This window comes from Bubalus bubalis, chromosome 3 (assembly GCF_019923935.1).
Source record: "Bubalus bubalis isolate 160015118507 breed Murrah chromosome 3, NDDB_SH_1, whole genome shotgun sequence".
In the NCBI taxonomy this organism is placed as follows: domain Eukaryota; kingdom Metazoa; phylum Chordata; class Mammalia; order Artiodactyla; family Bovidae; genus Bubalus; species Bubalus bubalis.
Genome location: NC_059159.1, coordinates 121,258,627 through 121,280,709, shown reverse-complemented (window position 1 = coordinate 121,280,709; position 22,083 = coordinate 121,258,627). Strand labels below are relative to the sequence as shown.

Below are 22,083 nucleotides of genomic sequence, written 5' to 3'. Positions count from 1 at the left end.
GACTGCAGCCCACCAGGTTCTCCTGTCCATGGGATTTTCCAGGCAAGAGTACTGGAGTGGGGTGCCATTGCCTTCTCCGAACTCTGTGTACCACCATGTATAAAATAGGTAGCTAGTGGGAAGCTGTTATATAGCACAGGGAGCTCAGTTTGGTGCTCTGTGATGCCCAAGAGGGGCAGGAGGGGGGCGGGGTGGGAGGGAGACTCAAAAGGAAGGAGACATATGTATAGATACAGCTGATTCACTTTGTTGTACAGCAGAAGCACAACATTGTAAAGCTCCAATAATAAATTTTTAAAAAAGAAATCACCCCTCAAATAAATAAACAAACAAAAATAAAGGCTAACTCTGTGAAGTTGTATGTTAACGAATAGATTTTTGTCTGGTGATGATGCAAAGGATTTCTGATTATTAGAAAACGTTATGGTGTTACTATCCTGTAGACATTAACTACTTTTATATCTAACCTAAAATCTCATTTTAGCATTCTTTTTTCAAATGCCTGTGAATACCCAGGATGGTTAATTTTATGTGTCAGCTTAACTGGGCCACAGGGTACCAAATATTTGGTCAAACATTATTCTGAATATGTCTATAAGGATGGTTCTGAATGAAATTAACATTTGAATAGGTACACTGAGTAAAGCTTCCTTTACTCAGGAAGGGCTTCCCTTGTGGCTCAGCTGGTAAAGAATCTGCCTGCAATGCCAGAGACCTGGGTTCGATACCTGGGTTGGGAAGTCCCCTGGAGAAGGGAAAAGACTACCCACTCCAGTATTCTGGCCTGGAGGATTCCATGGACTGTATAGTCCATGGGGTCCCAAAGAGTCAGACAGGACTAAGCAACTTTCACTTTAACTGAGTAAAGCAGATTGCTCTCCCTAATGTGGTGGGGCAGGGGAGGGTCCTCACCTAATCAGTGGAAGACCTGAATAGACAAAAGGACTGAAGAAGAGAATTTCTCTCTGACTGACTTCCTTTGAACTGAGACATTAGTCTTTTTTCCTACCAGTGGACTCGAACTGAAAAATCAGTTTTGCCTGGGTCTTCAGGCTGCCAGCTTTCAGACTGTAACTATATTGGCAGCTTTCTTAGTTCTCAGGCCTTTGGACTGGAACTGGAACTACACCATCAGCTATCCTAGGTCTCTAGCTTGACAGCTTGGGACTTGTCAGCCTCCGCAGTACTGTGAGCCAACTCCTTATAATAAAACCTCTCCATTTGTATCTCTACATATACACACACCCAGAACTCTGACTAATATAACCCCTAATTTCCTCAATTGCTCATTACACATGCTTTACCTGCTTATCTTTGGCATATGTTCATTCTATCTTCTTGTAAGAATCTTGCTCTTAACTTTTTGGAAATTGTACTATAATAGTTTTTGTAAAAGTTTCTGGTTCAACTGAATAACTGAGGGAAAAATGAATCTTGACATCTGCTTCACACTATACACAAAATCTATTCCAGATGATTAAATAAGAGGTAAAATAATAAAGTTTCTAGACAATAACCTAAGATAATATATTCATTTCCAAGTAGACAAAGACTTTTTAAATACAGCATAAAAACCGTTGAATATAAACAAAAAGATGTAAACTGGACAGGTTAAAGAACCTCTGCACATTGAAAGACTCCACTAAGAGAATAAACAGGCAAGCTACAGAATGGGAAAATGGATTTGCAAGAGATTCCTCATCAGAAAAACATCAAACAAATTGCAGATGAAAGACATTCTACAAAATATCTGAAATATCTGATAAATAAAATTGTCTATAAAATTGTTCAGATCATCAAGAACAAGGAAGTCTGAGAAAATATCAACGCCAAGAGGAGTTTAAGGAGACATGAAAACTAAACCTAATGTGTTATCCTGGATGGGACATTAGGTAGAAACTAAGGGAATCAGAATAAAGTATGGACTTTAACGATAGTGTATCAGTTCAGTTCAGTTGCTCAGTTGTGTCAGACTCTTTGTAACCCCATGGACTGCAGCACGCCAGGCCTCCCTGTCCATCACCAACTCCCGGAGTTTACCCAAACTCATGTCCATTGCGGAGAAGGCAATGGCAACCCACTCCAGTGCTCTTGCCTGGAAGATCCCATGGATGGAGGGGCCTGGTGGGCTGCAGTCCATAGGGTCGCTGGGAGTCAGACACGACTGAGCGACTTCACTTTCACTTTTCACTTTCATGCATTGGAGAAGGAAATGGCAACCCACTCCAGTGTTCTTGCCTGGAAAATCCCAGGGCCGGGGGAGCCTGGTGGGCTGCCATCTATGGGGTCGCACAGAGTTGGACACGACTGAAGCGACTTAGCAGCAGCAGTAGCAGCAGCATGTCCATTGAGTCGGTGATGCCATCCAACCATCTCATCCTCTGTCGTCCCCTTCTCCTCCTGCCCTCAATCTTTCCCAGCATCAGGGTCTTTTCAAATGAGTCAGCTCTTCACATCAGGTGCCCAAAGTATTGGAGTTTCAGCTTCAACATCAGTCCTTCCAATGAACACACAGGACTGATCTCCTTTAGGATGTATCCTAAATACTTATTTACATGTATTGATATATATAATGTATCAATATTGGTTAATTATTTATAGCATACGTACCATACTAATGTAAGATGTTATTAAACAATTGTGGAGAACAAAGTGGAGAATTGAGTGTGGGGTACACAGAAACTTTCTGTACTATCTTCACAAATTTTCTGTAAATCTTAAATTATTCTAAAATTAAAAGTTTATTTTTAGGAATTTTCCTGGCGGCCCAGTGGTTGCCGTTAGCCTTTGAATGCAAGGGGTGTGGGTTGGATCCCTGGTGGGGAGCTAAGATTCCAATGCCTCCCACCAAAACATCAAAAACATAAAACAAAAACAATATTATAACAAATTCAATAAAGACTTTTAAAATGATCCTGATAATAAAAACCTTTTTTAAAAGTTTTTTTAAATCTAGTAATTTACCCAAGTTTAGCTAGTAATCAAGTAATTTGCCCAATACAGCTAGTCTAGAGTCTTTACCAAACCAAATGACTTCAAATTTGAGCTTTTTCCACTACACAAAACCCTTCCAATTTTACCCTCTATAAGGGGACGACAGAGGATGAGATGGCTGGATGGCATCATCGACTCATGCACATGAGTTTGGGTGAACTCCAGGAGTTGGTGATGGACAGGGAGGCCTGGCGTGCTGCGATTCATGGGGTCGCAAAGAGTCGGACACGACTGAGAGACTGAACTGAGCATTATAGAAGTATTAGACAATCTGAGTAGTTCCGTAAGAGCAGAACATTTTTTTCTTTTTCTTTTTTCATTTTGCCTAGCGCACCATTGGTGTTTAGTAAAGCCGCTTGTTAACTACTCACAGAAAGAAAGTCACAGAGATCTAAAGAATCTGAGACTTCGAGATAACTTTACCAGGTCCAGTCCATCACACAGCCATCAATACCTCCGGCTCCATCGAGAAGCTTACTAGGCTCTGGGCTCAGAGCCACTCAGCTCTGCAAGGGACCTGGGCTGCCATCTACCGGTAGCTCGTAAGCATCGCCCTCCCCTGGACATATCTTGGGAACTCGTGGGGCTCCCGGGAAGTTGAAGACTCAGGCGCTAATGAAATTACAGAACGCGTGTTAACAGTCACATAGTTCAGTCGACACTTAAACAAAGCAAAGGCTCTACTTCGGCTCATAAAATTCACAGACTTCTCGCTGACCTACCTCCACAGCTACAGACCTCTTATTGCCTGTCTCCTGCACACCGTAGGCTACAGAAACTGCTCCTCCTCAGAGACTTGAGACCCCCGCCAACCAGATTCCCGCATTTTCACAGAATTCTGAAGTTCTTTCCACTACTTTGCAAACCCTACAGACCTCCCCTATTAGGGCAAATACGCGCGCTAACCCAGACGCCTTCACTAAGAGGCTCAAGTTCCGCAGGCAGCTCACACCAGCTCGAAAGCCTGGGAGGGCTCCAACCAGGTTCGGGCGCCCGCAAGCTAGCGCTTTGGCGCAGGTTCTGGCTCCCCATCTCCGGCCGGATCCGGTCAGCCCAGGCTGCACTTTGCGGGCTGAGGCCCCGCCCCTTTAGACCTGTCATCACAGAAGCCGCACGTGGCCGGGGTGGGCCCTCAGGCGACCTGCAGCCATCACTGTGTCTCCTCCGCCATCCACTGGGGCCACCGCCGCCAATCAAAACCAGCGGTTCCGGGCTGCAGCGCCAGCGCCGGGGTGAGGCCAGCCAGAGAAGGGGCGGGGGGGGGGGGGGGGGTGGAGAGGCTCCGAGATGGGAGGGGGCTAGCAGTGGAAGCGAGCCTGGCACCGGTTCTGCCAGCCTGGAATCCGAGGGGCGGATCCTAGTGAAAGGCGAAGACCAGAAGGGGGCGAGGATCAAGGGTGGAGCGGGGACCGGGGTGGGACGAAAGACCAGCAGAGGTTCAATGTGGAGACGCCAAGAAGACGAGAAGGGGCGGAGCCAGAAAGGGGCAGGACCTGAATTACAGGGGAGGAGCCCCAGGAATTAAAGAAACTAGGAACCGGGACGAGCCAGGGGAAGGTGGGAGGTGGGACAACGGAGAGGGTGGGTCGTGTCGTTGCGGGGGCGGGGCTCGGACCAAAGGGGCGAGGTTTGCAGGCCGAGGCTGCAGCTAGGGCAGCTATGTAACTGCTCCAATCCACTACCTCCCCAGTTGCAACGGGACTCACGGAACTACAGGTGTGGGGCGGGTGAGCGTGGAAGAATGGACAAGTATGGGGGTGCGCTTGGGTAGACATGAGGCGGGAGGATCACGTCAGGGAAGGAAAAGATCTGGAGAAATGCTGGGGTGGGGATGGAGTAAAACAGCTGGGGGAGGAGGGAGGGGCTCAATGTTTGGGCTAAGAGGTGCATTCTCCGGTACCCCTTGTGGGGAAGGGCGGGAGCGCTTTGTGAGGCTGGGAAGTACGATATGAGGGGCTGAGGTGAAGTGAAGGGATGGAGATGATACTTGAGGGGGAGGGGATATGAAGGCGCTTTAGGGGAACGTGGAGGGGGCGTTGTGTGATGGAGACGGGCTAGTGGTCCAGAGTGGGGGAGGGACTGTGTGGAGGAAGAAGGTATGGGGGCTGTGGGCACTGTGTGAGGGGAAGGGGTTGCAGGCCCCAGCTGAGGAGGGAAGAACCCCTAGTGCCTTGACAAAGTCTGGAGGCTTTGTAGAGACTCCAGGAAAAGGTTTTTGTACTCTGTCTCAGGGATGAGGGTGATGGGATTACTGGGGTGAAGAAGCCAGTCTGCAGTGTTCCTGGTTCCTCAGCTCCTAACTCCACCTTCAGGCCTGAGCACTCAGAGAGGATGCAGGCCCCACTTGCTACTAGAGCTTGTGTGACTGTATCTGTCTGGATGAGACTGGGATATTTTTCCCTTAGCTGGTGTCCCTGGGGACCCTTCCCCCCTTAGGTTCTGGGTAGCCCCTCACTGTAGTTCCTGTTCCTCCTAGAAGCTTGCCTTAGTCCCTGTCTTTCCCCTCCTCCCCCACTTTGCCCTGCCCTTAAGCTCTGGGTGTGCTCATTTCCCACTTCCTTCCTCGCCTGGGGCCTGGCCTGGTCCTTGCCTGTCTAGGAGCTGTGCCCTGCCCCAGACTTTGTACTCAATGGCCAGAGACCTAGGTAACCAGCAAGGCCCAGACCTCACCCTCACTACTACCAAGGTCTCTCCCTGCAGCCCCCCAAGTGAGTGGTAGATACATTTTTACCACTTGCCACAAACTGATTTCTGCACACTTTTCCTTTTCCTGGGTAGGGAACCCTAATTCCCTCAAAAATTCTGGGCTTCTGTGGGAGAGGGAAATGGTGAGAAACGCTGAGGGTCTGCGATGCATGCTTTGAGAGGTGAGCCAGTATTGTTGGCTGAACTGGGAAGGGAGGTTCCAGTCTCCACTGGGGGAGAGACAGGGAATGGCTCCCCACCCTCCTGGCTTGGAATCTGACTATCTGAACCAGACTAGGGCCTAGTCTCTGATTCCCTGAGGCGACTTGATGTAGTGCCAGAGTTCTTTTTGCCCCTGGGCAGGCTGCAAGAGGGTGAGAAAGCCTGCTTTCCACACAGTGGCTGAATGAGGGTGACAGTGTTGCTGAAAAGGGCCCCAAGCCAGTCTCCTCTGGCTGAGAGACTGGCTGGGGAGGGAGGGGGTGCCAAAGCCAGACAAAGCCGAGGGGTAGGGTGGGGTAAAGAAGGGCAGGCTGAAGCCTTTTGAGGAGGAGCTGATTGCTATGGCAACACAGCTTCCCAGATTGTCTCTCAGAGAGGCGGGCTTAGGGCGGACTCACTCCAGTTTCCTCAAGATTGAGGCATTTGTTTGAGTGGGTGGGGCTTGAAGAGAAAGGGCATTGGTTTGCTATGCAGGGGCTGGAGTATATAGACTTTCTGCTTCCATACAAGCAGCAGAGCATCCAGATGCTTGGACCCATCCTCAGAAAATGGGTAAGAGTGAACAATAGCCATTAGGATGATAGCAGTATAAGGTCAGAGTTCTAGAGGCCTCAGTGGTAATTGTTTATACAAACTCATTTTACAGATTTGGAAATTAAGAAAGAAGAGACTGATATTTTCTCCAGGTCTCATAGTGAAAGATCAGGCATTAGGACCCAGGTCTTCTAATGGCACCCCACTCCAGTACTCTTGCCTGGAAAATCCCATGGATGGAGGAGCCTGGTAGGCTGCAGTCCATGGGGTCGCTAAGAGTCGGACACGACTGAGCGACTTCACTTTCACTTTTCACTTCCATGCATTGGAGAAGAAAATGGCAACCCACTCCAGTGTTCTTGCCTGGAGAATCCCAGGGATGGCGGAGCCTGGTGGGCTGCCCTCTGTGGGGTCGCACAGAGTTGGACACGACTGAAGCGACTTAGCAGCAGTAGCAGCTTCTGAATACTCTTCACTCAGCCCAGGGGTCAATGTTTCTTTGAGCCAACATTTATTGAGCACCTATTATGTGCCAGGCATTGATACTGATTCTGGGAGGACTAGCATGAATACAACAGAGTTGCAGCTCTCATGGAGCTTGTATTCTAACCCAGGGAGAAATAAATGTGTGTGTGACTGCAGGGGGAGAGAAAGGAGAGGGAGGGGGAAAGAGGAAGAGAAGTGCCAGCTGGTGATAACTGCTATGAAAATAATAAAGCAGAGTAAGAATTTAGGGCAGCTAGGTAAAGCCTCTTGATTGTACAACGCTGCTTGCTCTCCCAGAGCACACTGAGGCCTAGAACGTCTTTGATCCTTCCCCTGAACTACTGCCCCTAGGCTTTTGCAGATGACTAAGGTCTGGGCCTATGGTCTTGGCAGTTAGATAGAACAAGGTGGGGTCACCAAGGGATTATTTCTTTCCTACAGTGTTGTATGTCTACCTGTCTTCCCAGTAAGCTTTTACTAAGGTAGGTAGGCTCTTAGATTGGTACTCTGCAGCTTTGTTCAGGGTGTTGAAAATTCCCTAAATCCTGTCCCTTAGCATTAGGGAACCAGCAAGGAAGTCAGTCCATGGCAACTTCTTTTTCAGGGTTTCCCCCCTGGTCTGAGGTGAAGAGAAAGGAAGCTAGAGGAATTGTTACAGGTTTGTCCTTCCTAAGTCTAGGGCACAGGGAGGAAGTAGGGAAGGAGAGCCTCATTCTACTGTCCAGTGACAACTTCAGGGCCCTTAGGGCCTGCACTACAGGCAAGGTAGAAACAAGGACCTTGGGGCTTTGGTGCCTTCTGAACTACAAAAGAATTCACTTCGCTCTTCCAAAGGTACGGCCAGGGAGCATGCCCTGCCTGATGCCAGTTCTCCAGGGCCTCAGTTTGGGTCTTCCCTTTTTTGGCTCTGGTGTTTGCCTCTTTTTTCTATGGAAGACCCCAGTCTTAGCAACCTCTTAAGTTCCAAATTGTCTGACTTCACAAGTGCAGAGGGAAAAGTAGACAGGACTGTTTCTTTTCTTAGCTTGCCCATAGATCAGCCCCTCTAAAAAGTGTCTTTTAATGTCTAATCCTTGCAAAGGTTTCCATCCTGGTCATTTAAAGAATAGGGCTTGCCAGGTGGCGCTAGTGGTAAAGAACCTGCCTGCCGATGCAGGAAAGACGTAAGAGATGCAGGTTCGATCCTGGGTCAGGAAGATACCCTGGAGGAGAGCGTGGCAATCCACGCCAGTATTCTTGCCTGGAGAATCCAAGGGACAGAGGAGCCTAGCGAACTACAGTAATAAGAGAATAAGAATTAGGAATGCTGGTTCTGCTGCCACTTAATTTGGTTGGGTCTAAGCTGGGCTTGGGGCCCAGTGACTCAGGAGGAGGGTGGGGAGTTTCGAGGGAGTTGTGAGTCATGGGGGTGAGCTCTGTCACAAGAGTTGGGCATATTTCCCCCTACTCTGGGCAGAAGCCTTCCGATCCCACTTTCCCTGGGTGCTCTGCCTCCTTGAACAAGGGCTTATGAATAGAAAGAGTACTGGCAGAAAGACTGAAGCAGTTCGATCTCAAAATGAAAGTTTAAAGATATAATGATGTCTAGGTTCCTGAATTAAAATGTATCCCTATCTCAGGAGCCCTTGAAGCCCTCTAATGTAGGCAAAACAACATCAATATAGAGTAAAAGAAGGAAGAATACCATTTCTCAATGGAAGGAGATGAGATCCCACTTCAAGACCCTTTTATCCTGGCACGAAGGAAGCTTCCTGAGCTTCAACAGCCCTGTGGTCTCTGGTTTGCAAGGCACGGAGAGATGATGGGAGTGGGTATATTTGGAATCTAGTGTTGGAAGAGCAAGCTGACTTTGGGGATTGTCGAACTTTGTCTATGAACGCCCTAGGCCGTCCTATTAACCTTCCTCTGAAGAGGAAGGGCGCGGTGAGAAGTGGGAGGCCGACGTCTTTGAAAGGGTTAAAAGGCAGGGCTGAGAGCTGCTTTGGACTCGGGCAGTTGAGGGGTTAAAATGGGCGGGGCAACCCTAGGTAGGCCTGCCCCCTTATGGACCAATGGACAGGCATCTTTTGAAGGGGGCGTGCCTCACCCTTGAGGTCGTGTGGAGGCTGGCCTCCTTTAGGCCAATGAGTATGGTCGCTGCGATGGGGGCGTAGCTTGAGGGGGGCGTGGCGGTCTCTAAGGCGGCAGCGGGGGTGTGAGGGGAGCTGGGCGGGGCGGGCTGCCCCATCAGCTGGTAGGAAATGGCCTGTGAGTCAGAGGGGCAGCGGAGTCGGCTTCGCAGAGCCGGGGCGGCCACGGGGAGGGACAGTCGCGGGGAGGGGCGCAGCAGCGGCTTGGGGGCTGCGGGCGCCAGGGCCCGCTAGTGTTGCACACGAAACTGACAGAGAAGAACCTAGCAGAGCAGGACTCAGCCTGAGCCACCCTTTGTCTGGGTTGGGGGCCCGAGGCGGGGAGGACCGGGCATTCGAGGGGAGGGACCGGGACTGGACTGAAGGGCCCGGAGCAGCGGCGCCGCGGCGGAGCCAAATTGGGAACGGGGTGAGTTTGTGGTAGGGGGAAATAGCAAATCTCCGAAGCTCCAGTACGGAATGGGGCCTGTCCCAGGTTGTGAGGAGGAGAAAGGTGAGGCAGGACCTGGGAGGCTAAACAGGAGGTGGGGGATCGGTCAGAACAAGGAGTCCTAGAGCCCGGGTGCTGGGGTGAGTCTCCTGGGCTCATTTTGGAGGAGGTGCTAAGATTTGCTTCCTCTCCAGGAAGGGTGGAGGGCTCTAGGCCAGAGGCAAGGGGTTGGTGAAATAGCAGAGGGTAACCTACCTACCCACAGTAGTGGTCCTTGGGAATGGCCTCCCTAGTTTGTGTAGACGCCTGTGGGGACAAAATGTAGAGCAGCTGGTAGCAGTTCTTTCTGAACTGGGTGAATGTGGAAAGCACATGGAGAAGAATTCTTCTTGCCACCTTCCTTGATCAGGGTAGAAATGGATATCTTTAATACTGAAGGGAAAGGGAAGGTAAGTCTGGGAGCTCAACACCCACCTATCCCACCTCTCAGGCCTAGCAGGTGTCAGAAGGTACAGACCTCATGGTATTCTGGGACTTGTTGTTTTTTCTGGCCTTGCTCCCTTGGCATGTTGGGAGCTGTAGTCCTTGCCAGCCACAGCCTGGCACAGCTGTTTGATGCCAGCTGCTGCCCACCCTTTCCCAGAGTGAGATTTGGCCTATCCTGCCCCTCCCCCTCCCCATGTCCTGCCCCATGAGTCAGCTTGAAGCCATGGACTAGAGCCAGACTGGCTGGGTGGCAGAGAAGTGAGTCTTAGAGCTTTTCATTGACAGGACAGGAACTGAGAGGGCTCTGGGGTAATGAGCAGATGCCGGTCATGCTGGGGTCAAGTAGGGCATCATGTCATCATGATGCTTCCCCAGGGCAAGAGCTGAAGAGGTCAACTGGGATGACCTAGGGGTGGGAGTGCTAAGGAAAAGGCCCTTCCTGAATCTGTACAGGGTGGGTAGAGGCAAGGAGGGAAGAGTTGAGTACAGGTTGTACCCTCTGACAATGCTGCCATTGGCATCCTGCCCTTTCCAGACACCCCACCCACCACAGGGAACCAGAATTTTCTTAGGACTTCTAGTTCTAATGAGAACTTGGTGAAACAGGATAGTGTAGGGTGCAGTGATGGAAACTTGGTGTAGGAAAGCTTTTCAGTCCCTAGATGCAAAGCTTCCCTTTTTCCCTGCCTCCCGCCCCCGTTTCTGTTGTCGCTGATTCTCCTCATACAATTAATCTCCCTGCTTCTCTCATGTTGGGAGTTCTTCTCTGCACTGTCCGCTGCCCAGATCTCTGGGGCTTGTATTCTACTTTTCTGAGCCCTGCTATGTGCCTACCCCGTGCCTGGAGTCAGGCAGAGGATTCAAGTAAAACCTATCTTCAAGAACCCCATAGTCAGTCTTACCTACAAGAGCAAGCAAAACTGTCGCAGGATTACAGGAGACAGTGACACTGCCATAAGTGAAGTCTCAGAAGAGACAAATATTTATGGTCCAGGACAGCCTTCCTCTGGCAGGAAGGATGGAGAGGATGGCATTTGGCCTAGCCAAGGATGAAGGGTAAGACTTGGATAGGCATAAGGGGACATTCCCCCCTGAAAAGGAAAGTGTTTTGTGGATAGCAGGCAGCAAAGGCAACTGACCAAAGCATAAGTTTGATCCTGCGTGCAGTGTTTTCTCCCATGAAGGAAGAGAGCCTTTGATTTGACATCCCCTCACCCAATATGGGCTCCTGAGGGTGGACGAGTTAGTGAAGACCATCTTGTACCCAGGCAGAAAAGCAGTGGTTTGAGTTTTGGGGTGTTGGATGTGTTGCGGAGGAGTAGCGAGGCACTCCAGCTGTCTGGCTGTCACTGCCTTATCTCTAGTTTGCAGAGCCTGGGGGAGGGGCAGGCCCTGGAGAGTGTCTTCTAGCAGTGCTTCCTCCACACCCTGCCCCCTCTAGACTTGTTTTTGGTTAGATTTGTTGCTTCCTGTTAAAGGGACAGACTGCTGGGCACAATTGGGAGTTTAACTCTGAAAGACCCACTTTGAGCTAGCCTGAGGTTTGTACTTCCAAGGAGCCCTGATTGGGGGGGATATTTTTATAAGACCTCTGCCCTGAGAATTATGGAGTGGCATTTGTTCCTTTAGAGATAGGTAGATGGGAAGGAGTTGGGTAACTCAGTGGCCTTGACTAGGAGAGTTGAATTCTTGCCTTGGCCACCTTTCAGTTGTCATGGTCTTTTGGATCTTGGGGTTTCTCATCCCCCATCTCATTTAGGGCAGGAGTCCCCCAGCTGGTGGCCCTGACAAGTAGTTTTACTCCCTCAACTTACTTGTCACATCCTATTACAATGAGCTAAGACCTGCCACTCTGTGACTCTTTGTACAACCCAGTTCTGCCCTCTGGGCCCTGGATCCCAAGACTTGCTTCTGTCTCTGCAGGGGTACTGTGAAGGAGTATGTCCTCTATAAACTGGAGGAGGATGTCCTGGGGTATACTCTGTGAGCGCAGCCCTCCCACTGGCTCCAGAGATCCTGGCTTATGCCAGGCTTATCCCATTTTTCTTTCTTCAGGGTCCAGCTGAGCCTAGGAGCTGCACGGAATGGTGGCAGTCACCTTGCCAGTGCAGCAGGCATGGACCAGACTGCAAGCTAGGAGAGCAAGACATCAGCCAGGAAGAGGGAACACACAGCTAGGCTTAAGGCCTCTTCATCGGGGTGAGTGCCAGAGAGAGGGAGGGGGAGCAGATTCAGTTAGAAACCTGAGCGAAACGGGTCACCTGTTCAGCAGTTTTGAGCGTGTCCTCTGTATTCCATCAATCCATCTGGGGCATTTGGTTATCTTCACCCCGCTGGAACCTCACAAGGTCACCTCTCCAGTCCAGGGGAGGATCTGAATTTCATCTGGGAGGGAGACGATTCATGGATTCCTCTCACCATCTTTTTTTCTCTTCTCTTGCACAGATGTCCCCAGGCCCCCCAGCCCAAGCCCAGCATAAAGGCTGTGGGGGGGGTCCCCCCTGACTGAAGGCGGGGCTTCATGCGCCACGTGCAGGCGGAGACGTCTCCATCCTCAGAGCCAGAGGCTGGCCCTTCGCAGCCTGCAGTCAGGCAGGGGGCCCTCCAGGGTGGCCTGCTCATGGGCTACAGCCCAGCGGGGGGGGCGACATCCCCCGGGGTCTACCAGGTATCCATCTTTTCCCCTCCAGCTGGTGCCTCTGAGCCTCCTAGGGCCCTGAAACGGCCAGCCCCACCTACCGAGGGTCCCAGGGAGCTGAAGAGAGGCCCCGGACTAGGGGCCAGAGAGGGACTATCCCCTGAAGAGCCACCTACTGTGGGGCTCTTGGGCCCAGAGGGACTGGGGCTGAAACTGGGCGTGGCCAGCCAACATTTCTGCCATCACGGCCTCTGTGTTGTGGAACAAGGAGGTAGCTCCACCTCACCTTGGACTTCAGGGGCCCGAAGTTCCCCCTTGCCCCCATCAAATGCTTCCTGCAGTACTTTGCACACCAGAGACTGGGCTTCCCCAGATCCAAGGGGACAGGGGTCCCTGGGGGCGTCCCTGGGGCCAGCCCCTCCAGGCCAGCTGCACACACTTGACACTGATTTGCACAGTCTTGCACAAATAGGGGGTAAGAGCCTAGTGTCTGGGGTGGGCAATGGGGGCAGCCCCTGGCCTAGGGAGTCCCCTGGCACTGCCAATGGGTGCAGCCCCGAGCACACACCCCCTGGCCCCGGACCTCCAGGCCCCTGCCCCACCAAGCGAAGGCTGCTTCCTGCTGGAGAAGCCCTGGATGTCAGCTCTGAGGATGAGGGGCCAGCCCCTCGGAGGCGCCGGGGAACCCTGGGCCACCCTCCTGCTGCCAACAGTTCTGATGCCAAAGCCACACCCTTCTGGAGCCACCTGCTGCCTGGGCCCAAGGAGCCTGTGCTGGTAAGCCAGGAGAGGAAGTAGTCTGCTCTTATGTGGATATCTGTGTGGGGAAAGGTGATGGCTTGAGGTATGTTCCTGTGAGAGCTTGTGATGAGCCTGGCTTCCATCTAGTGTCCTTACCTAATCTTTCCTCTCCACAGGACCCAACAGACTGTAATCCCATGGGGCGGAGGCTGAAAGGTGCCCGTCGCCTGAAGCTGTAAGTGCCCTGCTTCTCCCTGAAAATGGGGCAGAAGTCTGTAATTCTCTTTCCAACCCCAGGCAAGGGGACCTCAGGGAAGGGGCCTTAGGTGGGGCCCAAGGACAATAGCAAACATCCCAGAACATCTCAAGTCAACCAGCCCACTCGTGTGTCCTCTCCCCTACCAGGAGCTCCCTTCGAAGCCTCCGGAAGGGACCAGGCCTGCTGAGCCCTCCCAGTGCCTCCCCTGTTCCTACCCCTGCTGTCAGCCGTACCCTGTTGGGCAACTTTGAGGTAGTTCCCCTTGGATTCCTTGATTGGTGGGTCTTGCAGGAAGGGATGGTAGCATGTGGCTTGGATAGATAAGGAAAACAGATAGCATCTTTCTCACATGTTTCCCTACCCTAACCCCAGGAATCATTGCTGCGAGGACGCTTCGCACCGTCCGGCCGCATTGAGGGCTTCACAGCAGAGATTGGAGCTAGTGGATCCTACTGCCCTCAGCATGTCACGCTGCCCGTCACTGTCACCTTCTTTGATGTTTCTGAGCAAAATGCCCCGGCTCCCTTCCTGGTATGACCTGACCTCAACCCAAAGGGCATGAGAGGTTAGAGGCAGGAGGTATTCTTTTTTTTTTTTTAATTGACAATGCAAAAGACTTTATTGGGAAAAGGCACTCAGGTGGAGAGCAGTAGTTGAACTGCTCTGGAGGGATTTTTGAGATGTTCTTACCTAAGAGTCAGGGCCTAGTGGGAGAGAACTCTTGTATGGGGCAGGGGCCAAGTCCGAGGATGAGAGATGGTGGAGATGGATGAGTGGTCTGGTATCTCCCACACCCTACTTGAATGATAACTCCTTGGCCTTCCCAGGGCGTCGTGGACCTGAGTCCCCTGGGGAGGAAGGGTTACAGCGTGCCCAAGGTGGGCACCATCCAAGTGGTGAGTTTTCCCTGAGGGGGACTGGGAGTGGGGAGTGGAAATCATCCCCTCGACCCTACCAACCTTGCCTGTGCTGTCCCCAGACCTTATTTAACCCCAACCAGACTGTGGTGAAGATGTTCCTCGTTACCTTTGACTTTTCGGACATGCCTGCTGCCCACATGACCTTCCTGCGCCACCGCCTCTTTTTGGTGCCTGTGGGTGAGGAGGGGAATGCTGGCCCCACCGGCCGCCTCCTCTGCTACTTATTGCACCTCAGGTGAGGACAGGGCCCCGGGGCCGCTGGGCAGGAGGCCTAGGTATCTTTCCACAAGCCAGGTATGTCCTTCCTGAATAGGATCTCCCCTCGCTTCTTATCAGTCTGGAGTCTTACTTTGATCACCCTGTCCTCCCCCAGGTTCCGGAGCTCCCGCTCAGGCCGCTTAAGCCTGCATGGCGACATCCGCCTGCTTTTTTCCCGCCGGAGCCTGGAACTGGACACAGGGCTCCCCTACGAACTGCAGGCTGTGACCGAGGCCCCTCACAATCCACGTTACTCACCTTTGCCCTGACTGTCAATGCCCTGAACCCCTGTGGGCCAAGGACCTGCCCGTCCTGCTCCATCCTGGACAGAGTGAATACCTGGAGAGGTGGCGAGAGACCCTTCAGGCTTGAATTAAAGCCCTCGCCATGCTCATGCCCAAATTGACCGTTTGGGTGTTTAAAGCTTCTGACCTTACCACACTCTGCCCTGTTCTGGGTCCTCCACGTGCCGGCCCCTCCCTTGGGATTTCCCAGGCTGGCTGCGACGGTGGGGAGGAACTGGAGCTACCCCAAGGTTGTCCTAAGTTCCCAGGCAAGTCATGCCAGCATTGCCTCCCTGTCCTGGGCAGGGGCCATTTATTATTTTATTTATTTTTAATTTATAATTTATTCAAATTGGATTGCCTTGGTAACCTCCCAAACCTGATAATTGGCATTGCCCCCCCTCCTTTCCCACTCTCAGATATTGCTCCAACCTCAGGAGTTGAAGAGGCTGATGTGGGGGCTGTGGGAGAAGTATTCTCCCTCAGCTGAGAGCAGAGAAGTTATCCCAGAAGAACTGAGTCACCAGCCAAAGGCTCAGCTTCCCCTGTCCTTCCCAATGCCTTTCACTTCCCTGACCTCACCCCTCCTGAAAGCCAACTTGTGTGTGTGTATGTTTGTGTGTGTGTGTGTTGTGTGTGTGGTATGTATGTGAGAGAGAGCGTGTGCATGCAGTTGTGCACACATCTAGGACTCCAGACTCCGGTTGTCCCTCTCCTTCTTCTGCCTGTGTCTCTTCGCTTTGGGGTCCTGACTGAGGAAGGTGTTCAGGGTTCAGAGTCAGGGCCAAGGACTAGGGTGCCTCCTCCTTCCTGGCCAGATTCTGACCCACCTACCTCAGTTGGGGTGAGGGACACCCCTCAAACTCAGTCATGTAATTACCAACTACCCTATTCCCCAGTCTAGACTCTGACCCAGCCTTAGCTCTGATGCCTGGGGCTGGGCTGAGGGGAACAAACGTTTGCTGAAACTTGAAAAAAAAACAACCCAGGAAAAAAATCGCACCTGGTACTTTTTTTTTTTTTTTTAAGAAAAAAAAATAAAGAATAAACTCTTGTTTGGAAACTTGAACTAAGCCTTACTTATTCTGTTGGGGACAGCATGGGAATGGGGATGGGAGGACCTAACTGGAGCTGGGACTCTGCCCTTTCCCAGGGAAAAGGTGTGAGGCCAGGAGATCTAGGGGAGACCCCCATGATTCTTAGGGTCTGGTCTAGCTCTTTTCATATCATGGGGTGGCGTGATGGGGAGGGTTCTGCCATAAAAGTTGAACTTCGAATGTAGATCTGGATTCTTATACAGGTTCTATTGATGATTTTAGCTCCTCTGAGTTTCAGCACTCTGATATGTAAAATGAGGATGACTATGCAAGTCCTATGTGCCAGAGCATCAGAGATGTGTGCAGGGTGAACGCTGAATTTTGGGGCTGTGTGCTGGACCATGTGTGTAAAGGAACCTGGCCTAATAGACCCTGACGGGGTAGAGGTAGAAAAGCTATGGTGCCTTGGGAAAAGATGGGAGAGAAATCTCAGTCCGTCCAATCACTGTTAGGCCCAATCACCATGGCAACGGGAATGGGGTCAGTCCCCAGTGGGAGGGCTGGGTACAACACAGCAGGTCTACCAGAGAATGTCACCATGGCAACCTTGGCTCTGAGGCAGCGCCAGTCGCCTGGTCGCTATGGTGACAGATGGGGCGATTATACGCTCAAAAGGGTAAACTGAGTCTCCAGTGGGGCTAAAGAACTCTGGGAGGCTTATCTGGGCCACCTACACGTGGAAAATAGCCTCCAGTTGGTCACTGTGTTGGGAAGCTTGGGCTTGTTCAGAGAGAACAAGAACCTTCGGCCTTGGGCGCTCTCTGGAAGATCTGGGTCTCACCGGGAGCAACTTGACTCACGCTTCTGCCAAGTAACGCTGATTGGCTGAGTATGGGAGGGGGAGGGGAAAGAGGAAGACCGGAAGTATATCCGGGGGAGTGGAAATACGGGAGGAAAGGCTCAGGTCCGGACATCTAGAGCGACCGCTCTGCTACGCGTCTCGTTGGTTCCGGAGGTCCCTGTGGCCGTGGGAAATGCTGGCGCGCGCGGCGCGGGGAACTGGGGCCCTTTTGCTGAAGGTGAGTTCGAGGCATCCTTTTCTAAGGATCAGGCCAGAGATCACCTGGGTCTTCAACTGGGAATGGGCCAGATTCTAAGTTTGGAGAGAGAACTGAGGTCGGAGGTTATGGTACTCACATGAGTCCCTCTCCGAGAACCCTTTAGGGTCGTGGTTTAGGAACTTGACTCCCGGACGGGCGCCGAGAGGGGCGGGCTGCCTGGCAGGCTGGGCCTCTGCAAATCCTCTTCTTCCTTTCAGGGCTCCGTCCAGGCTTCTGCCCGCGCTCCGCGCCGCGCCTCCTCTGGATTGCCCCGAAACACCGTGGTCCTGTTTGTGCCACAGCAGGAGGCCTGGGTGGTGGAGCGAATGGGCCGATTCCACCGGATCCTGGAGCCTGTGAGAACCTCTTCTGCCCACCACGGGCCAGCCTGAATCCCAATTCCCTCACGACACGGGGGGATGGGGTGAGACCTTGGTGGGGCCTGCCTTCGCCTTTGGCTTCTAACACCCTAGACCAAACCCGGCAGGGCCCAGACTGTTGACCGTCATACCCATCTTACCACCTTTTCCTATTGCCCTAGCATCCCACAGGCCCCATGTTGGGAATCTCTTCTGTTCACCCTCTCAGTTCCACCTGTCTGCATGGAGAAGGCTACTCTGCTGGCTCCTGTTCCCTTAATTTTCCCTTCCAAAGATCCAGCCTGACATTCCTACGCTTACCTTCCTATCTATCAGTGTCATCTCAAGTCTTCTGTTTTCTGGGCAGAATCTATATTGATTGCCTGCCCACTCCAGGCCTAGCTTGGATTCCAACCCTACAGTCCCACGTCCTTCTGAAGACCTGTGACTCCTCTTCCCAGGGCTTGAATATCCTCATCCCTGTGTTAGACCGGATCCGATATGTGCAGAGTCTCAAGGAAATTGTCATCAACGTGCCTGAGCAGTCTGCTGTGACACTTGGTGAGGGGTGCGGGGTGACACGGGTTCTTTGAGGCTGTTAGGCCATGGTGGCAGGAGAAAGAGCTCATTGGAACCCAGGGGCCTGACTTTCTTTCTCTCCTGCTCCCCCACCTACAGACAATGTAACTCTGCAAATTGATGGAGTCCTTTACCTCCGCATCATGGACCCCTACAAGGTATCTACCTTTGCAGCTCCTGAGTTGCTCTCCTTCCTAAAATCCTGCCCCAAGCCACTTACAGTCTCCATGCCCCTTGCAGGCAAGCTATGGTGTGGAAGACCCTGAGTATGCTGTCACCCAGCTAGCTCAGACAACCATGAGATCAGAGCTCGGCAAACTCTCTCTGGACAAAGTCTTCCGGGTAAGGGGATCTGAGCCAGAGTTAGGGTTTGAGGACTCATACCTGGCACTCAGTCCTTTCTGGGATCAGTCTCGGGACCTTCTTCACCTAGCCTCCTGATAGGTGAGTTGAGGCCATGGAGCTTCCACCTCTCGTCCTCCAGGAGCGGGAGTCCCTCAATGCTAGCATCGTGGATGCCATCAACCAGGCTGCTGACTGCTGGGGCATCCGCTGCCTCCGTTATGAGATCAAGGATATCCATGTACCACCCCGGGTGAAGGAGTCCATGCAGATGCAGGTGGACAACGGGGGGAGTGGGGAAGAGTACTTCAGGAGACTCCAGTTGCATGGGAAACCTGGACCCCCTTCCTTACTGAAATGGGTCCAACTGCAGATTGGTGTCAGGTCTTTTACTCTGGTTTCTCATTGCTTGGGGCTTCTAGGTGGAGGCAGAGCGGCGGAAACGGGCCACAGTTCTAGAGTCTGAGGGGACTCGAGAGTCAGCCATCAACGTGGCAGAGGGAAAGAAGCAGGCACAGATCCTGGCCTCCGAGGCAGAAAAGGCTGAACAAATAAATCAGGCAGCAGGTCAGCAGAGGGTAGAGGCTGAGGGATGAACAGGGTGTGGGTCTTTGAAGGTTGGTAAGGACAGAAGCTTTGGGGTACCCTGACTTCATAGATCAAGGTCTGTCTCTTTTTTTCTTTCAGGAGAGGCCAGTGCAGTTCTGGCCAAGGCCAAGGCTAAAGCTGAAGCTATTCGCATCCTGGCTGCAGCTCTGACACAACATGTGAGAGGCTCCTGGGTGGGAGTAGGGACGGGATTTGGCAATAGAAGGGGTTCTCTCTTCTACCCTGGGGGAAATTCTTGCTTTTTTCGGTTCCATTGAGCTGCATTCCGTGATCTCTTGTATTGTGATTTGCATGTCCTCTTTCTAGGAACCTGATTTCTCTCTACTTTCTTCCTTCCTTCCCCTCCACGTCTGTGATCTCTGATTTTTATCCTCCTTGTGGCCACAGAACGGAGATGCAGCAGCTTCGCTGACTGTGGCCGAGCAGTACGTCAGCGCGTTCTCTAAACTGGCCAAGGACTCCAACACCATCCTGCTGCCCTCCAACCCCGGCGACGTCACCAGTATGGTGGCTCAGGTTAGAGTGCCCTGAGGACCCAGCACAGCACCAGTGCCAGAGACCAAGACCGTCCCGCCACCATCGTCACTTCCACCATAGAGACTTTTAGAGTGCCCTGAGACCTACACCTCTCTTCGTCCCCTGAATGAGACATTCCACTCATCCCTGATGGAAGGAAACCCCTTGAGACATCCTTTTTTTTGCAGATACCTGTATTAGCATTTTGAGGGTGACCCTGCGCTGGGAATGTGTAACATTCCTAGAACAGACTCCAAAACTTTTAAGACTGAGGCTTAAGAGAGAGAAAGGGAAAACAAGTTTACTGGCCCCAGCTCTCCCTTCTTCCTTTGAACCATTGGTGTGTTGGGCTGTGCCTCCTGCCACGTGTCCTGATGGCTGTCTCTCTGACCCTCTCCTCAGGCCATGGGTGTGTATGGGGCCCTCACCAAAGCCCCGGTACCAGAAGCCCAGGACTCAGTCTCCAGCAGGAGCAGCAGAGATGTCCGGAGCACAGATGCGAGTCTTGATGAGGAACTTGATCGAGTCAAGCTGAGTTAATGGAGCTGGGCTTGGGCAGGGAGGTGGGGGACAGGGAAGCAGCACTGCCAGACTCTGGCTCTAGCCTCCCTGCCAAGATTTTGGTTATTATTTTTTTATTTGAACTTTAATCATGTAATAAACTGGCCAATGGCAAACTGAAACTGTCCTCTTTGCTTGGGGAATGAAGTTGGGAAAGTCACCAGTGTTTTCCTTGGATGACTTCTGCCAATCTCCAGTCCTGTCAGGTCTTGGGAACAGATTCCTCCATGAATAAGAATGAACCTCATGTCAGTCATCCTGCCTGTCTTCAGGAGAAGCTGTGGGATATAGTGGAAGGATTAAGCCATATGTCTACCAAACTGCCAGCTGGGGAGAGTAGTCCCCCCTCTTGCTAAGTGTGGGGCTGTGAATTTAAGCAAGTGTTGGGGTTTTATTAAAGGGAAACAGGACTGCCCTGGTAGAGTTGTGCTGCCTAATGCTCATCTGGTCCTCGGGGACTGAGGACACTCATTCGTTCATTCAAAGACATTGAATCATGTCTACCATGTGCCAAGCTCAATGTTAGACATAGGTTACAAAAGAACCCAAACCCAGTCATCCCTGTTTTCACAGGAAGCAGACTGAGGTACAAAGTGATGCGTGTTGAGGTGGAGGAAAGTTCTGGCTGAGGGATCCTGTGGGGAGGAGCATGTCACTGTGGGCAGCAAGGTTACTAACCCTGCCACTTGGCTCAGGCTGGAAAAACTGATGGACTCATCAGATGATGGTTTGGGACTAAGATATGCAAAGACCCATGGCTCCAGAGAAATTAGAACATTCAGAGTTGTTTCTTGTGGCTGAAGGGTGGGGTATTGAGGGATGTGACTGTGTGGCAAAGGCCAAATCTCAGGGAGATAGGGTCCTGAAAGCTTGGACTTTATCGAGGGGAGGCTGATGCATAGGCATGAAGGGTTTTTTCCCCTTCCCATGAAGAATTTTAAGACGATTAAGGTAATCAGTGTTTTAGATAGAGCTGCCCTGCTGCTATGTGGTCAGGGGATCTGAAAGAGAGATGGGAGGCTGGAAGGACAGTAAGAGGGCTGCCTCAGTGGTCCTAGAGGGTGAACAGAGAAGGGGCTTTGGGGATGAAGGCAGAGGGATATTTCAAAATATTTCTGAATTAGAATTTATGTATCCATTTAATAACTGCTTATTGAATCCTAACTATACGCCAGGAATAGAGGATACAGTAATAAAATTTCCTACTGTCAATGAACTTACATTCTATTTGGAGGGGACAAATCGTTAATAAGATGCTGATGAGTTGTGCTACAGAGGAAATTAAAGGAAGGGAGATGGGGAACTTGATGGGGCTGTAACATTAAGTAGCGTGTTGCAGGAAGCCTCACTGATGGTGTATTTAAGCTTAGACATGGAGATGAGGGGAAGACACACCTGGCCATCTGGGAGTAAAGCTAACAGGAGATTGCAGACACACCTAAGGCAGACAGTGGCTGCCTTACTGGGGAGAGCTAGGCGCTACAGTGGATGGGACAGAGTTCGGGAAATAAAGGGCAGCTAGATGAATCAGATAAAGAGGTGGGGAGAGGGTATGTAGATTGCTAGGGCCACTAAAATCATTTGGGCTCAACTCTGAGATGAGAAACCACTGGAGAGGTTTTCTGTTTTGTTTTAAATGGTAGTTTTTCTGAGATAATTCACATACACTGCAATTCACCTGCTTCATGTGTGAATTCAATAATGTGTAATATGTTCATACGTCGTGCAACTGTCACAGTCGAACATTGTCATCACTGCTCTCCCATTCCCACCCTGCCACAAAACCCGGTGCCCATCAGCAGTCATTCCTCTCTCCCCTGGGCCCTAGACAACCACTAATTTACTTTCTGTGTCTGTAGCTTTATGTATTCTTATAAATGGAAAAATACATGCTAGTTTGTGATAGGTTTTTTC

The 22,083-nt window shown here is 51.6% G+C and overlaps 2 protein-coding genes across 8 annotated transcripts; both read left to right on the top strand.

Moving 5' to 3' along the window:
* The first annotated feature begins 4,088 nt into the window (after positions 1 to 4,088).
* Positions 4,089 to 16,135, top strand: FAM214B (family with sequence similarity 214 member B). Of its 7 annotated transcripts, none has more exons than XM_044939995.2 (9): positions 4,089 to 4,226; positions 12,022 to 12,165; positions 12,412 to 13,381; positions 13,522 to 13,580; positions 13,751 to 13,856; positions 13,977 to 14,135; positions 14,432 to 14,500; positions 14,584 to 14,759; positions 14,898 to 16,135. In XM_044939995.2, the coding sequence occupies exons 3-9, from the start codon at positions 12,488 to 12,490 to the stop codon at positions 15,049 to 15,051; spliced, it is 1,617 nt and encodes a 538-aa protein (XP_044795930.1). In that variant the 5' UTR covers positions 4,089 to 4,226; positions 12,022 to 12,165; positions 12,412 to 12,487; the 3' UTR covers positions 15,052 to 16,135. The 7 variants fall into 7 exon arrangements, with proteins under 7 accessions (XP_044795930.1, XP_044795929.1, XP_044795931.1 ...); XM_044939994.2 differs by lacking the exon at positions 4,089 to 4,226 and adding an exon at positions 4,563 to 4,710; XM_044939996.2 differs by lacking the exon at positions 4,089 to 4,226 and adding an exon at positions 4,622 to 4,721.
* An 886-nt stretch (positions 16,136 to 17,021) lies between these two features.
* On the top strand, positions 17,022 to 20,291 carry STOML2 (stomatin like 2). Its single transcript, XM_006064329.4, has 10 exons — positions 17,022 to 17,182; positions 17,422 to 17,559; positions 18,024 to 18,123; positions 18,241 to 18,299; positions 18,382 to 18,483; positions 18,626 to 18,760; positions 18,906 to 19,050; positions 19,171 to 19,250; positions 19,480 to 19,608; positions 20,011 to 20,291. The coding sequence occupies exons 1-10, from the start codon at positions 17,138 to 17,140 to the stop codon at positions 20,146 to 20,148; spliced, it is 1,071 nt and encodes a 356-aa protein (XP_006064391.1). The 5' UTR covers positions 17,022 to 17,137; the 3' UTR covers positions 20,149 to 20,291.
* The last annotated feature ends 1,792 nt before the right edge of the window (positions 20,292 to 22,083 follow it).